This window comes from Cyprinus carpio, chromosome A5, assembly GCF_018340385.1.
Source record: "Cyprinus carpio isolate SPL01 chromosome A5, ASM1834038v1, whole genome shotgun sequence".
NCBI lineage: Eukaryota > Metazoa > Chordata > Actinopteri > Cypriniformes > Cyprinidae > Cyprinus > Cyprinus carpio.
In genome coordinates, this window is record NC_056576.1 from 68,825 (window position 1) to 86,389 (window position 17,565).

General features: G+C 35.7%; 1 protein-coding gene across 1 annotated transcript; it reads right to left on the reverse strand.

Annotated features, from left to right (window-relative positions):
* Window positions 1–1,068: 1,068 nt before the first annotated feature.
* LOC122141939 (heparan sulfate glucosamine 3-O-sulfotransferase 1-like) lies at window positions 1,069–16,954 on the reverse strand. Its single transcript, XM_042750808.1, has 2 exons — window positions 16,483–16,954; window positions 1,069–2,173 (listed from the first exon to the last, which is right to left on the reverse strand). The coding sequence occupies exon 2, from the start codon at window positions 2,088–2,090 to the stop codon at window positions 1,179–1,181; it is 912 nt and encodes a 303-aa protein (XP_042606742.1). The 5' UTR covers window positions 2,091–2,173; window positions 16,483–16,954; the 3' UTR covers window positions 1,069–1,178.
* Window positions 16,955–17,565: the final 611 nt, after the last annotated feature.

The following is a 17,565-nucleotide window of genomic DNA, read 5'->3' on the forward strand; positions in this document are numbered from 1 at the left end:
AACCTCCAGGCTTCGCTGCCTTTGAAGATGTATTCATCTAAATTGTATGCCAAGAGCAACTTCTGTTTCTAACATATGAAAGTTGTCTGTATATATATATTTTTTTATTTGTGGTTTATCTTATATTGACCATAGAGCGTAGTGACAGTAAATGCAGGCTTGTGAGTTAGACTCTTAAAAGGTGGATCAGTCTTTTTGTAGCCATTAAAATGTTCAACCCTTATGAAGTGAATACTATGTTTAAAAATCTATATGTTTAAAATCATGTACACTTAAATGAGAAGTAGAATGTAGTTACATCAGTAGCCATAACAACAGCAGAAAAAGATACTGAGCACAACTTTCCATTATCATACTGTCAAAAGGCCTCCTGAATTAAGGGCTGGAAACATTTAAAGAAGACAGCATAAAGTAACAGAGACATTTGTGTATAGTGAAATTGATTTTGATCGAGGTGTCAGTGGTTTAGATGAACAGATGTTTTATGTACACATTTATTGAATAGGAAACAGTTTTGTAGTGCATTAACTTAAGACATTATGAAATATCTCATTAATTTAAAGAACCAATTAATTTAAAAAATAGACATTTCAATTCAAAAATTAAAATAAAATCTTAAAGTACAAATTAGTAGATTAAACATGAGAATTAAATGATTGGAGTACAATAATTACATCTTGCAAAGAAGTATTTTTGTTCAATGCTTCAAGTACCATTGAAAGTAACAATTTATTTTTAATTTTACATATTATATGCAATGCTTGGTATCTGGTGTCTTTATTTTCTATTAGAGAAAACCAAGTTTTCAAGTTCAGTGTCTCTTAAATAACTTGGACTTTGCCGATCTTTTCAATCTCACCTTCACCATATCAATATAGTCTGTTTGAACTGATACTTTTGGAGTCAAAAGTGCTCCAAAGAGTTTTTAAAGCATGAAGTCCTGCAGATCTATTCTATTTTCCAAAGAAGAGGAACTGTAGTCTAGACGTATTAGCGTTCAGAACTGTTTTTTGCGCAGGTCTCTTTGCTTGGCCCTCTTGCAAAACTGGTTGCTGTCATTTTTTTTTAACCACATTCCTTTGACAACCTTAGAACATTTTCACAAAATGGGTTTTCAATAGTAGTTTAAATCCCATTCTCAGTCTCTGTAAGAGCTGTTAATAATTTTTCAGCTGTCTTTAGCACCAGTCAAATCTCTGTCCCACCATTCTGAAAAAGATTTGATTGGGTACTCGCAGGTAACGGCAAAGCTTCTGGAAAGCCTCGCTGCTAAGTGGTGCATGTGGTCTTCCTTTAGACTCATCCAGGCACTTGTCGTGTCCCGCAGACAGCAAACAATAAAAGCCCTTAGTGACGTTAAAGTAGAAATTATCTGGCTTTATCCGAGGTGGAAGTTCCAAAAACTTCTCCGCCTTCTGTAGCTCAGGGAATGGATTTTGAATCAGTGCCTCTCCATCCACAATGTGCATCTGCTCTCTTGGAAAAAGCTCCAACCACCTGGCAAGGTGCTGGTAGTAGAAGCTCCTCTGAAGGGCTTTGTATTTGGGGTTGATGTGTTCTTGTGATAGTAGCAGCTCTTCGAGTGGCTGATATGGCTTGTTTTGCTGAATTCGGTTGTGGAGAACTTGTGTGTAGTCTGATACAAGTCTCTCTGCAGGGTCACGAATGATCAGCAGCAGTTTCACAGCTGGATTAGTGGCCCATATCCTCTTTGGGGCCAGTGGTGCTGTGAAGTAGCCAGGGGTCTTTTCCACCGTCAGCTGCCCAGGGAGAGTGATGGGCATCTGGGCACGATACCAGTCCAGACCCTTCTGAAAATTTTCATCCAGGTTGAAGTAGTGGATCTCGTTCTTGGCTACTTCCACATCTGGATGGAGGTTGAGCATCTCCAGCAGGGCCCTGGTGCCTCCTTTGCGCACCCCGATGATTATGGCTCCTGGCAGACGTTGCAAAGTTGAGGCATTGGATGTTCCAGAAGGGTTCGCTGAAGTCACTGAGGTCAGAGAGGCTCGGAGTTCATGCAGACAAACAAGCAGCTGTGCCTGCAGCAACAGCAGTAGGATCAAAGCCAGGAAGAGTGTCCAAAACATGGCGTCGGTCCCGTCAGGTCAAGGGTGGCACACAAACGAACACACACAGCTGGAGATCTGGCTGATTTTGCTGAAGTAAATTTCTAAAAAAAAAAAAAGGGAAAAAAGGGCACAGGAAATGAATTATTTTTAATAGAAAATAAATAGTAAGATCCGCAGGAAAATATTAATTATTCATAGCATTAATCATGCATTAAATTTTTTTTTATCAAAATGTATCAAAAAAATGTAGAAAATTCAAACATTCATTGTCAGGCAAATTTAAGTTACTAAAATGACAAATAGATGTAAAACATATGTTAAATCAACAACAGAAGCAGGGCAGGAGTGATTTCCACGGTGTGATTTAATTAACAGAATTATTAAAAACACAGAGAGAAGAAAAACATTAAACATTCATGAACAATAGTGTCTCAGAAATCTCATGGGTAAATTTACTCATCCCAGTCTTACTGCCTCACTGCTGTCCTCTAGTGCTCACTATTGAAGCAATCCTCGATAATCCCTCATGAGCGTGAGTCATTCCAATTAAACTACATGAGCCACACTTTGAAATTAATAGACCAGTTCTTCATAACAAGAATAAGATTTACTGGTAACCCTTTATAATAAAGTCCCATAGTTAGATGTTAGTTAATGCATTAATATATTGCCCATTGTTACAGTATTTATTAATCTTCATTAACATTAGTTAATAAAAGCTCATGCTATCTCAAATGTTATCTCAAATCCATAAAAAATATTAACAAATACACCTTTTGATTTTAATAATGTATTAGAAAATGTGAAAAATTAACATCCAGATGAATAAATGCTTTATAAGTATCATTGTTAGTTCAACTATTGCAGTTAATATTAACATTAACAAATGGAACCATATTGTAAACTGATTTATTTATAGAGTATCTTTCATAGTAGTTTAATTACTTTACGAGTGGGTGAATAAAATACATGATTAAGAAAAATGTAAGAATATAAAAGTAAGATAGAAAGGTGAATGATTTGAGAATTATCCTCATGATCTAATAAGAAATAGTTGTATTTAAGTTTAGAAGTATAATTGCAGAGCGCACCACCCTTGCTGTTTTTGAACTTTGCGTGTTTTTCACTGTATTTTAGTGAATGCAACTCTCAGATCACATGCAACAAAGACGTTTTTTTTCCCCTCAGATTGAAAACAAAGATATGCAGTTGTTTGTCCTCATAGCCATGAAAACGGATGCAATGGTTACATATTTGTCTTTTTAGTGCAGGTTTAACAGAAATATAATAGTTATAATCTTCTAATAAACTCTTAAACATTCTCTTAGAATAAAAAATAGAAAATAACTCACATCCAATCTGCTCTTTCCAAGCAATGAAAGCGAAAGCTGACCACGGCTGTCATACATGATATTTCATGTCTTCCTCACACAAAGTTATAAAAAGGCTTGAAAATACTTGGAATATGGTGTGCAAATCATATAGACTATTTTATGATCCTTTTATATTGCTTTATATTGCTTTTGGAGTTTGACGACCTCTGGTCCACTTTCATTATATGGAAGTTATGAAAGGCAGACTCCTTTTGCGTTCAGTGGAGAAAATCATGCATGCTTGAATTGACATTAGGATCAGAATATAATCACAGAATCTTCATCTTTGAAAGAAAGTGAAAATAACTAAACTAAAGGATATGAGAACGGATGTAAGTAGCTGATCAGGACAGTTGGCCACATCATTTCTGACCTCTATACTACTTTAAAATGATTCATCTTCCATGTTTAGTCACCTCACAGTTGTGATGTTATTGTACCCTGCTGCTGCCGGAGTCACGGGTTATTAATTTGCTCCTTATCTAGTTTTGTGGAGTCAGCCCTTGTAAACGAGCTGTGGTATTGCTCTGTACGTTGTATAATTACACAGTTGGGAGTAAGTGTGGAGCCCTGTGGTCTTGCCACTCCTGCTCCAGCATCAGCGTCATCATTACTGCTAAGCCTCATCAACTCTGCCATTACGGGTCTGAGTGTCTGTCTATGTCTCCCACTTTATTCCCTCATATCACAGCTTTAATCCTCAGAATGTGCTGCTCCTGTTCCTCGGGTTATGTTGTCTGTTAGTGGTGACATTTAATCAAATAACATAAGAAAAGAATACATTTACCAGGAGATTTTCAGTCTTTCTGTCTTTATAGTGCTGTTTTCTGGATTGCGCTGTATGCTTGAACAGTGAGCCGTAGGATATTGTGATTATGAAAAACAGAACAGAAAGCTGTGTGTGTGTGTTTGTCTGTTTTGAGTCTGTGTGATATGTGATATTAGTTTTTGTTCTTGGTTGACCTTTTTTTCAAATAAAAGATTTCTCAGTTTTTAAAGAAGTCTCTTATGCTCACCAAGGCTGCATTTATTTGATCAACAGTATAGTAAGAATAGTATATATTATTACAATTTAAACTTTTTTCTATTTGAATTTATTTAAAAATTAAATTTAATCCTGTGATTGAAAGCTGAATTTTCAGGGCCGTTACTGCAGTCTTCAGTGTCACATGATCCTTAAGAAATCAGTTTAATATGCTTATCTGATGCTTAAGGAACATTTTTCATAATTCTCAATGTTGAAAACAGTTGTGGAAACCTTGATACATTTTTTCAAGATGAATGAATTTTCTGATGAATGAAAAGTTCAAAAGAACAGCATTTACAGTATTTAAAATAGAAATCTTTAGTAACATTTGAGATGTCTTTACTGTCACTTTTGACAAATTTCATGCATCCTTTGCTGAATAAAGGGATTAATTTTTTTTCTCCAAAAAATGCTTGACCCCAAACTTTTGAATGGTCATGTAAATATACAAACTACATTGAAAGAAAAATTAGCTAGATTTACAAGTGTTAATCCTGTTAAATAAAGACATAAATACATCATCATCTCCATCTCGTGAGAATACATTGAATGAGTCTGTAAGAAAATGTATGATTTGTATGTTAAACTTCATTGTGAAGGTCTATCCCTAAACTTAACCATCAGGAAGGCTTGAGCAGTACAAAACTATACAAATGAGATCATACAAATTCATATGAATTTGCAACCAGCTCATGAAATCTTAAAATACTTGCAAATTGTTGTGAGACTATGTTGGCGAATCACTCCTGATAGACACATGAATCATCTTATAACGATCTATAGTGTGTGTTTCATCTTTATCAGGGATTCACAGACCTACTGATTAAGTAGGACTTCCAGTTTGTTCATTCTCAAGCAAACAAAGCTAGTCTCTCCCTTTCTCACACACACACAAATTCTGTAGCTGGAAACAAAAAACGCATCCACTGTCACCTCTCACTGTGCAGTATAATCCTCTTTCCTGAATGCCATTGCACACCAAAAGAAAACCCAGCGACACACATACAGTGACACAAACTTCTGCTGATTTTCTTACACATTTTTGCATTTAGTCTCCTCAGCTTAGTGTAGCGCGCAGTAATCCTGCACAAGACCAGCAGACTCATTCGTGAACACAACCACAAGACAACTGCAGTACCGCACACACATACACACACAAACACACACACGCAGACACGTATAAATACATGCATACACTACAAGAGTCTTGGCCTCTTTTAAAAAACAAAAAACAAAAAGAGGACCTGCGGTGTATGAGATCAAAGGACTTCCAGTCACATATTAGCATTTTATCTCAGTTCCCGATCCGACTGGATTGTTCAGAGCTCAGTGGCACTGGCACCTAGCAAAACTAATGCATTTAGTCACTTTCTTTGGTGTATCTTAGAAAGATAAAAAAATAACATGCATTGTTTTCAGAAGTGATTTTTAGTATCTATGCCCATCAAAGGTTTTTTTCTACAGTGAGCACTTTGAATGATTGAAGCATGTAGAGGATGAAAATAACTCGGACCCCAATTTTTTTTAAATGTTGTCTTACCATACTCCTGTAGCTCTACTGTATACTGTATATTAGTTAATAATAAAACTGAAATAGACCTGATTGCCAGTTTGAGATTCTAAATAACTGTAGAGTGTATGTTCAGTTATTAAATATAATATTTCGCTTCAATTGTTTTTTCCTTTTTACGCCTCCTTACTGTAAAAAATATCCTGTCAAATTTACAGAAATTTACAGAAATTTGCCATTTTGTTAAAAAAAGTGTTTCAGGTGTTTAGGATGGCATATTAATGTTCTAATAACTTTGAACGGAATATATCATTAAGTGCTGTTTCATTAAGTAATATATCAATCTTCTTAAACTACCAGAAATCTGCATTTTACCTCATAATGATAATAAAGGTGGTGCAATAAAAGGATAATAGTTGTACAGTATATAAAGTCATACACACAAAGACAAAACACCATCAGGGTAACACACATGACACTAAAATAATGCAAAAAAAATAAAAATAAACAAAAGAAAATCATAAATAATAGAAAATGTGACATGAAACGCCAAATGTACATTACTACTAATGCAGGAGCTTATGGGAATGTCCTTTTACTATTTTTCACCATAAAACTTTACAGTATTTTACAGTAAAATTAAATATAGTGTAATGTTAAACCATTTACATTTTTTCACAGTTTTTGTATATGGTACGGTAACAGCACGTTTGCAGATGCAAATGGTTTGATGTTTTTGTCACGTTTGGCAGATGTCGTTCTTTGTGTACCGCTGTCTTTAAAGAAGCACTTTTGAATTTCTTTTCTTTTGAACCTGGGAATTAATTAGTTTACAAAAAATCAGATGTATCATTTTTAGCAGTATTGTTTTTTTTTTGTTACTCATTTGGTAAAAACACAAACATTTCAAAACATGTGAGTGAAACATGTGGCTGTGTATTGTAAAAATGAAAATATTTGTGTGTTTGAGGTGATTCTGCAGCTCATTTGTCTCTCACACACATATACCCATGCAAAGATTCACCAGACTTACTACAGGGAAAAGCCAAACTACTTTCAAGATTTCCTCCTCTTCCTCTTAAGCGAATGCAAATGGAGAATGAATGAGAGGATTAAACAGTGTCTGAGAGGATGTAATTGTCTCTGTCGCTCGACTGAAAGAAACAGAGAAAAATGTGCAGAAAGTGTCCCTTTGGATGCTTCTGAAAGATCGCATTCAATCTGTCCAATAGACACTGACCTTCAGTAAATCTGCTCAGTTTTTAGCACACGGACGCCCCGCTAAGCCTCAAATTAGTCTCTTCATGAACCTCCCTGCACCCCACCAGTCTCTCACTCTTCCTCACTTCCATCTCCCTCCATCCCTCCCTCTTCTCCCTCGTTCTCGCTCTCATTTGCACTTGAAGATCTGGGTCAATCGAATCACCATACTCTACAGCCCCCTCTGGTCTGCATGTTCCTCGCATTGATAATGAGGAGGGTGTGTGGTGGTGGGGGGGTGTCGGTACCAGCAGAGAGGAGGGGGGGAAGTACGAGGGGGGCTTCACTCTAATTAAAGAGGTTGTTGGCATGGAGAACACGGCAACATAATTGGCATGAAAATGTGTCTGCTCAGGTTTAGCAGCTACTTTGTGACTAGCACTCTTCTTGTACAGTATGTGATATGGAAATTTAGCATGTAGATCTTCAGTTTTTACAGTCCTAAAGTCCTGTGAATTGCCATTTTTACTATGGGTTTTTTCAGGAAAAATGTTTCTAATAATTTAAGAATAACGGTTTTCGATTGAGTACAGTAATTTCTGTAGTTTACATTACTCGAAGAGACAATGTAAAATACATGTACTACATGTGCACTGTAGTTTCTTCAAAATAATTTTGACAGCTGTGGTTGCAGAATAAAACACATTTACAGAACAAACGGTACATTTTACAGTATAGAACTGTAATTTACAAACAAGTAAATGTAAACCATTTCAACATTCAACAACGCCTACTGCTACTTAAATCCGTTTTATACCTTTAACATATACTGACAACTACCATAAAGCAGGTGGTAAAAGAGAATGCCATATGAAGAATTAAAGTGCATCACAAGTAGCTTTTTCACAGGCTGAAGTATATATTAATATAAAAAAGGCCATTCACGCAAACACAAAACACCATCATGGTAACACACAACACTTAAATAATGCAATAAACATTCATTAAACAATAGAAAAATTTAGCATAATTTACATAACTGATAACAAAAAATATTAAATAACATGATTATTTAAACAAAATACTTTCAAATGTCATGCAAGGAATTCTGGGAATATCAGTTTAGAGTTTTTGACTAAATTGTATGTTTATTCGTTAATTTTTAGTTCTAAAAACTTTACAATTAAAAGCATTTTACTGTAAAATTACATTAAATTTCTGCTTAGATCTTTTACATTTTTCCCTTATATAAAGTATAGGAACTTGTTAACCTATTAACAATTTTTTTCTGTAGCAATATATATATATATATATATATATATATATATTGCTACAGAAAAAAATTGTTATAAATATAAATATATATATATATTCTACAGTTAAAATTACGTGATTTTTTTTACAGTCTGAGTTTTGAAGTAGTTATGTGCTTTAAAAATGCAAGTTGATAGAGAACGCTACAGTATATAAGGTTTACTACTAACACTAGGATGTGAATTTACACTACCATTCAAAAGATTTTTTTAAAGAAAAATTATGCATTAAATTTGCAGCTAAGGCAATAACATTGTTACAATTTTTAATTTCGAATAAATGCTGTTGCTTTAAACTTTCTATTCCAGGGGTGGCCAGCGTTGGTTCCCGAGAGCCATAGTCCTGATGTAATGCAGGTTTTGTGTTTTGATTTTTTTGTTCATTGTTTTTATGTCTCTTATGTTTGAAATTTTCATGTGCTTCCCTGTATCCTCTTTTGCTGCCTGTTTATGTGTCATGTTTTCATTGGTTTAGTCTAGTCATGTGGTTTCTAGTTCTGTAACGGTGGTGGTAAGGGCTAGGTCAGGCGAGGATCTAAATGCAGCAAAATTTTATTAACAAAAAACATAGACAAAGATAATCCAGCCAGTAACAGGGAAGAAAATCCAGACAGGAACCAGGAATGAAAGCAGCAATACAATGACTCACAGGAACGTGGATCTAGAAACAAACCCAAAACCAACATTATACCTGCATTTTGTTCCAACCCTAATCAAACACACAAGCTAATCAAAGTCTAAGAGATACTAGAAAGCAACAGGCAGGTGAGTTTTTATCAAGGTTGGAGCAAAACTCTTTAAGACTGTGGCTCTCCAGGACCGACGTTGGCCACACCTGTTCTATTGTATGACAAATGTACCACAGTTTCCACAAATTATTAAGCAATGTACCACAAATTATAAAGCAGAACAACTGTTTCAACATTGATAAATGCATAAGAAAGGTCAGCATATTAGAATGATTTCTGATGGATCGTGTGACACGGAAGTCTATTGGCTGCTGAAAATTTAACTTTGCAATCACATGATAAATTGCATTTTAAAATACATGAAAATGGAAAACAGTTATTCACAATATTACTGTTTTTAACTAGTTTTGATCAAATAAATGCAGCCTTGGTGAGCATGAGACACTTGCATAAACATAAAAAAATCTGGCCAACTCCAAATTTTCACAAAATTGTTGTAGGCCTAAGCATATTAAATCCACACAAAAATGCCATTCTTAATATCCAGTGGAAATTATCTGTGGAATAATTTCTAGGTTAACAATATTATCACATGAAAAGCCCTGAAGAGAGTTAGCAGTTCTTTGTGAAATCATTTCTGTGGTTAACATTATTGAAGAGACAACATTGCCTGAGTTACCAGAAATATACATTTTGAAACTGTTTGTGTTTTTAAAACTTTCTAAAATAATTGCTACATAAGTACTACACACATGTGAGTTTATTAGTTTGATGGATCTTAGCTTATGCAGGAACTTGTTAGCAACTTTCATTCCAAAAGCACACTCACAAAAAATGCTATTCCAGAGGCAAATAAGCTTTTTGGGTTAGCAATACTATCACATATTATTATAAGAAATCATGCAGCCAGTTAATGTTTTGCTATTTCTCTCTCCTTTACTCTCTCTGCAGTGTGATTTTGATATTTCAACAACTGTTGACTGAATTATGTATTATCATTATGCATTTAAAAATATATTAACTAAAATCGTTGCTGTGAGCCAACAGCCTTTCATTTATCAAACTGTAATTTTCCAATTCGGTATGACAAGCAAATCATTCAGTGATTAGCAATCTGGACTGTGCCACAGGGGGCAAGAGATTGGGTTAGTAGTTCATGTCAGTTGACTTGTGTGCCTTTCACTACAAGGGAAAGAATCTATCTATTTCCTATCTCTGTGTGTGTGGGCAATATCAATATTACAGATTTGGAGGGAAGGGGTAAACATTGAGAGTCAGTGGTCACATCTATAATCTGTCTCTCTGTAAGGGTGGGTGGACAGATGGAGGTTTGACTGTTCTGGTTAATACAACTAACCAATTGAGCATGTGGACCTGACAGCTACTGCAGGGTCACGGCAGGCATGAGGGCTGAAATGACACATTTAGTATGATTTCATGTTGTATAGTGAAAGAAAATCAATAAAAGAAAATGGATGGATGAAATGAGATGAAATCAGCAACATAACAACATGTTCTGTGCTGTAGGCTATAAACTAATGCTGATCAAAAGGTGTTTTTTTTTTAAGTTTGTGAAAGAAGTCTCTTATTCTCACTACTACAGTCTTTAGTGTCACATGATGTTACACAAACTATTTCTTCTTATCAATGTTGAAAAAGTTTTGCTGCTTAATATTTTAGTGGAAACTGTGAGACAGTTTTTGTAGCTTTTTTAAATCATTTATTTAAAATAGAAATCTTACTTTCTTCTGTGAAACACAAAAAAGTCCCAACCTGTTCCATACATGAAACAATTTTCATAAATGAAAATTCTGTGATCATTTACTCACCCTCATGTTGTTCCAAACCTGCATGACTTTCTTCTTCAGAACACAAAAGAAGAAATTTCAAAGAATTTTAGGAACCATACCATTTTGGTAACCATTAATTTCTGTTGTAAGGATTGTTTAGGACTACTTTTATTGCGTTTCTTTTCTTTTCTTTTTTTTTTGTCACCCAGATCACCTGCGATTTTGTGCTAAACTTTTCCTTTTCAGTTCCATGTGGGGAAAAAAAATGTTTGAGGGTGAGTAATTAACAGAATGTTTGGATGAACTAGCCATTTCAGAAATTACAGTGAATTCTTTAAGGGAGTAGAACATTTTACAGTAGGTATGAAATGTATTAGCCGGCTACATCATGTTTGCTCTGAGGTGTATCTACAGTCCACAACTAGGGGTGATTCTCACACTCTTGTTAGTTTTAATCTACTTGTCTGGCAAATCCCAAAATGGAGAGATAGATAGGGAGTGTTTCTACAAACAAACAGCAAGAGGGTGAGAATGAACTTGCGCCAGAAAGCGTTTTTCCAGATTTGTCTTTGCAATTGTCAATTAATCCCTGGAAAGGAAAAAGTAGTTTAGAGGCCAGATGAATGGAACTGTCAGTCTCAGAGCAGGTGGTTGTGTGTCTGCATGCGAGCTTGCCGTCTTTCAGCTGCGCTAAAATCTCAGAAGTAACATCTTTGGTTCTGCTTTTTGTCTCTACTTGTGCTCGCGTTTCCACGCCAGGTTGTTGCTTTTGATTCATCCTTAAATCCCCTCACATTCAAAGACCATTGAAAAAACATCTTCTTTGTGATTCTTTAAATGCTCACATACTGGAAGGGCCTTGAGCTCACAGCTATATCCTTCGCTTATGGATATGCATGCAGTGAATGGGTGTGTTGTGCACAGAGGGATTTTTCTGCCTCGCTGCCTGTGTTTTTGTTCTTCTATATTGTGAAGGAACAGTGGTATGTTTTGTGTGTTTGTCTGTCTGTGTGTGTGTGTGTGTGTGTGTGTGTACAAGAAAATGTCCTGTCAGGCCCTGCTGTGTTATGCCAGGCAGTTCTGTACTTTGTGGGACATTTGGGATGCAGAATAAGATGTTATTTTTCTTGTTTTGCAGTGTGTTGGTTTTTCATGCATATGTAGGGGAGTAGAGACCTCCACCATATTGTGGTGTGCAGGGATGATCTAATGCATAATTCTGTATCAGGGTACACCAAGGTGTGCTTGAAGATGCAGTCGAATTTGCTGTGCTTTTCCAGATAAGTTTTGCACTGCTTTTGTCCCGTAGGAGAGAAATAAGTCTATTTGATGTCTCAATTATTTCTTCTAGACAGTGATGAGAATAAATGGAATGCAAATGAAGGTTTCTGCTCAAGTCTGCTGCTTAGACTTTACTCCAGACAAAGGACTCTAGTAACATCACATGTGAGTTTTAAAAAAGAGATCTCAACAATTGATGTTTCAATCTGAAAGAGATTTCAGTATGTATCATCATCAAAGTTTTCCAAGACTGTATTATTTGAGCTGTACCATATTATTCTGTTTGTGGAGGGACTACTTGAATCATTTTTGTTGTATTAACTTAAAAATGGGCAGGGAATTTATAGTTCCAAGCATGCTTTGCATGGAACTGTATCAGGAGTGTAAATTAGAGGTGGGAATTCCCTTAGACCTCCCGATTTAATATTACAACAATATTTTTTTTACTGTTGTTATTTTACAATACAATATGTTTTGTAATTTATGTAATAACTACAATTTGATGGTATAATAAAAATGGTTAAAAAACCCAAAGTTATACAGCTCTCTGAAACAGCTGTTTTTGATTGATTAGTCGAAGCATTCAGAGGTAAAACGTTTCTTAATAAAGACTGTTGTCCACAGCAGTGCTGTACTGTATAACTGACTGCTCATCTGGGAAATATCATTTTCTGCTGTGGTTGTGTTCTCTATAAGTTAATGATTGTCTCATTTATTTGCATTACAGTTTAACATAATTCAAAGTGAAGCATAACTGAGAGCTCTTTACTAAATGAAGCATAACTATACGTCTCCTTATCTATGAAAGAGCAACTTCTGAGCAATGCCATATTTCTCAGGGATGTTCTAGGGCCTGTGGTAATGCTCCCAAATGTGCCTTTGTGAAGTTATTTGTTTTACTGTTGTGTGGTTTCATTTTTTCCTCATTTTACTTTTTCTTGTGTTGTGGTTCGGCTCTGTGAGGCTACAGGGGAGAGCGTTGCGTGAAGGGTGGTCAGCAGAAGAGCAGTAGCCTGTTATCTTAATGGACTAAAACTGTCAACAATAATGACCCAAGAAACAAACCAAAAAGACTCCTCTATACACAAGTACACACACACATACACTCACATGCATATAAACATGCACACACACGAATCCCTGTCTGCTTATCCAAGGATATGCCAATCTAATATTAAAAGGATCAACTGTTTTGTCTTTATGACTTTATCTGGATTTTTTCCCCCTGAGAACAGAGTGGTTTTGTCTGGCGTACAGTCCCTGTGACGCACATAATGACCTTCACTCTCATCCATATGGCCTGAGGTCGCTAATTTTACCGTAAGATGAGTGCGCAATAAATGCATATCGGGGTAACAACTGAAAATAAGCGCTTGAAGTCAGATAAAAAAAGATACTTTTTAGTACAAGTTGACTAATCTAAACATGTACTGTACATGGTGTCCTTCCTTCCGTTTGAAAAGGGAACCCCACAGCAGATTTGACCATCTGTCAATGGGGTTTCCAAGCTGTCCACTTCGGACTTGGCCCTTTCAGTTATTGTAGTCCTAGTGTGTGGGTGAGTGTTTATTTTGGTGTGGTTTCTGTGTGAGTTAAGACACCCTGATGTCTGTGTAGGTGAGTCACTGACAGATAAATGACCCACCACAGTCATTTAGTTATCCATGAACTAAACCAGATAAGTGCTATAGCTTACTGTATAGAGTATGTTTGATCTTTTAAATGAAGTTTAAAATGCAAAACTTTAGGTCGCAATAATAGAATAGGTGCTTGTTGAATTGTGTACTGTAAATTAAAATGAGACACAACACAGGATGTTAAGACAGTTATTCGGTGGCCTGCATTTTTATGACAGAAACAAGACTCACAGACTTAAATATGGCGTCATCTGGGTCCATTTGGTAATTGATTTCTTTTGTGGCTTATTCTGCTTTTGATTTCTTTTGTGCTTCTAACAGATTTTCAGATTATGTTGTCCTCTATTGCCCATGTAATGTGCACATAATTTAATAATCTCTATTTTTTAATGCATTAATGGATCTGAGTTTGAAATGCTGTAAGCATTTTGATTATAAACTGACTAGTTATTAACAATGGTTATTATCTTATTCAGCCACATTTAATATGTGAAATCCAGGCTAAAGTCTCAAAATCTAATTATGAGATAACAAGCATCAAAGTTTGATTTCAACCATTAATTTCACTATGATTTCAATCTTTGACATGGCCTTACTCAGTCAATATTAAAGATATAAAGGTTATATTTTTATAGAATGTTCTACATCTTTATGAAGATTGTTTTTATGTAGAAAACAGTAAATCACAAAAAATGACTTAAGCTGGGTTTTCACAGGCAGGGTCACATATATTATTGTCTTTAGCAATATAGTGAATTTCTATTCCTTATTCTTGGAATGTTAGGATGCGTGTCAGGATAAAAGCAGACCACTCACATCTGAGTCTTGTGTTTTAGGTAATCGTACTGATGTAATGCTCTGGAGTGAACCTGTTTGATCTTGTTCTTAACTAAACTTCTAAATACACATACAGCATAGGCAACTCTTTTTCTCTTATCTCTCCTTCCTTCTTTATATATGGTTCATTGCACTTAGTAGAGCAGTTCTGCGCTCATAAAATCTGATATCTATTATTCACATCTTCCTCTATTACTAATGCTCCAACATTTTATGGCCCCATGAAGTCATGCTAGCTCAGAAGTGACAGAGATTCGTCTAATCCAGATCCATCTGTTTTTTCTCATTCCTTTGTCAACATCTTGCACTGAACGTCTTAATAAAATATGTTTATGTAAAGGAAAGCAGCTTACTGTGATTTCACCAAGTAGGACATGTTTCTAAATCAACATCTTTGGTCTGGGCATAACATTATTTTTAACCAATCAGATTTGAGGGTTTGGGGTAGACCCAAGGCTTGAACAACATCCATATCAACCTTTATATATCCATCTGATTTAGGGATGGGATTTATTAAAGTAATTATCATCACACTGACATGTACTATAAGAACAGGGAGAGTTTTATCATTCAATTTTTAAAGCTTTCATTATACGGCAGAACTGTCAACAAGTCACAGAACAAGTCACATGCTGCATTTATGATTTGATACATTACATTTTGCATCATGTGTGAAGTACACAACATATTAACCCTATTTACTCACTCATCCATTCACCCTTCTGTGACTCCCATGGCCCCACAACCATCCAGAAACCACCGACTCACGTACACAAACATACACATGACAGAGAAGGTAAATATCTAATCTGAAACTGGGTTTATTTTCTCATGAAACAAAACTTATCAAGTATAATCCAAATGTTTATTACTTAAACAGTGTCATTACATTGAATGGACTGATGAATCTTCTGCCTTTTAAGGGTATAGAAACAGCTTTTTTATTAAATCTAGCTCTATGGTTTACTGAAGAATCTTTAACATCAATGAAAACTTTCCATTGCACAAAAGGTTCTTTATGGTGGAAAAAGTTTCTTTAGATTATTAAAATTCTTCACACTAGAAGAAAAATTATCCTTTTTAATAATTTTTCACTTTTTCAACCAAAATGTTGTTTTCAATTTACCTAGGAATTTGAAGCTATAGACATTTGTTAAAGTAGTTTCACAAGCATTTACTTGATACTTTGAAGAGAGAGAAAATAAACACCTGTGTATATACGGTATATAACAATAAAGACCTGCATCAGTCATCTTGAAAGTGAATACAATCATGAAAAATTTGAGAAATTACCAGCTCTTTATCATGGTCTGTATAGGAAAACAGTTTCTGTCTCTGTAAAGGTTCTTTATTGGCATCTATGGTTCCATGAAGAACCTTTCTATTCCACAAAAGGATTTTTGTAGTCAAAAATGGTTATGTAGATTTTTTTTTTTAATGTTCCTCTTACTAAGAAAAACAATGATTATTTTAAGAACTGTTCATTGAAAGGCTCCTTGGAAAACCATAACGGTTCTTTTATGGCATTGCTACAAAAGCTTCCTTTGGAACCTTTATTTTAAGAGTGCACAGTCCTACGATTGATCAAAGAAGTGGATTCACTTTTTAAAGCACGTTTAAAATCTGAAATGCTGTAGGCAACCATACACATGAGACATTTTGACATTTTGAGTTTCTCTGAGCAAACACTCCGGTCAACCGGGGGCAATGAAACCGAGAAGTGAAACAGTGATAGAACAAGACAAGAGCTTACCTCAGCTTTGTCTCCTTCAGTCAGTTTCTCTCATAATGTGTGTCTGAATGTTACGTCCTGATGTTTTCGGGACTTTCATTCTTCTCTATTCCATCCTTCAGAGCACTTCAGTGAATTTCCAGCCTCTTTTTTTCTGTTTCTCTTATTCTATTCTTGCTGTCTTTTCTCTCTGCCTCCTGTTCTCTGTAACAGCAGTTTTAAAGTTGAGGTGGCGTAGCTTCTTCTCTAGACTCTCTAGGCAGGAAAAAAGTGAAAATGAGACTCAAGGTTGTAAAAAGAAACTGTGAGTGTGTGAGAGAGGGAAGTGAATGAATTAGAAAGTGTCTACATGCTGTGTGTGTCTGTCAGATATGTATGGATGGAGCGTGTGTATGAGTGAATGAGCAACAGAGAGAGAGAGCACAAACACGTCGCCCCTAAGGGAAATTCCTCCCTCCCTCGTTCTCTCTCTCTCTCTCTCTCTCTCTCTCTCTCTCTCTCTCTCTCTCTCTCTCTCTGTCTTTTTCTCTGTTTCTAACCCCCCTCCTATCATCTGTACTATCACTCTGCCTCTTCCCTCAGCCTGTCTCTCTATTTCTTTTTTCCATAATGTTTGATTTGCGTTTCATTGCCTTCTCTTATCCAAATACATGAACTTATTATTCACTTTGTCTCCAAATGTTTTTTTTTTTCCTCCTCATATCCCACATTCAGAGCAGCCTGTTTCTTTTCCAGCTCTCTGTTTTTCTGTTCAAGGGCTTTGGAATGTATTTGCCCCAGAAAATCCCCAAAATCATGAATAACTTACAGGGTGCTGGCTCACAAACACACAGGGCACAAATAGATGGGCAGCACGTATAGCTCTAGTTTCTGTTAATCTCCAAATGCGCAACACACATTCACTGTTTGACGGTACATTACCCTCGCTGGAATAATAATTGTGTGTAATGCAGAAAGTACGTTTGGATTTTTTGGGGGGGCTTTTTCTCTGTACTTCATGTGCTGTGAATAAAACATGAAAGGATTTTTGACTGTTCTTGTATGAGCTAGTGCAGCAGAAATATTTTGGTAGTACATGGATACTTTCCTCATGTCTGTGAGCTT

Bases quoted from the DNA above. Each gene is read 5' to 3' on its own strand.
- LOC122141939 (XM_042750808.1), bottom strand. From the start codon at position 2,090: ATGTTTTGGACACTCTTCCTGGCTTTGATCCTACTGCTGTTGCTGCAG.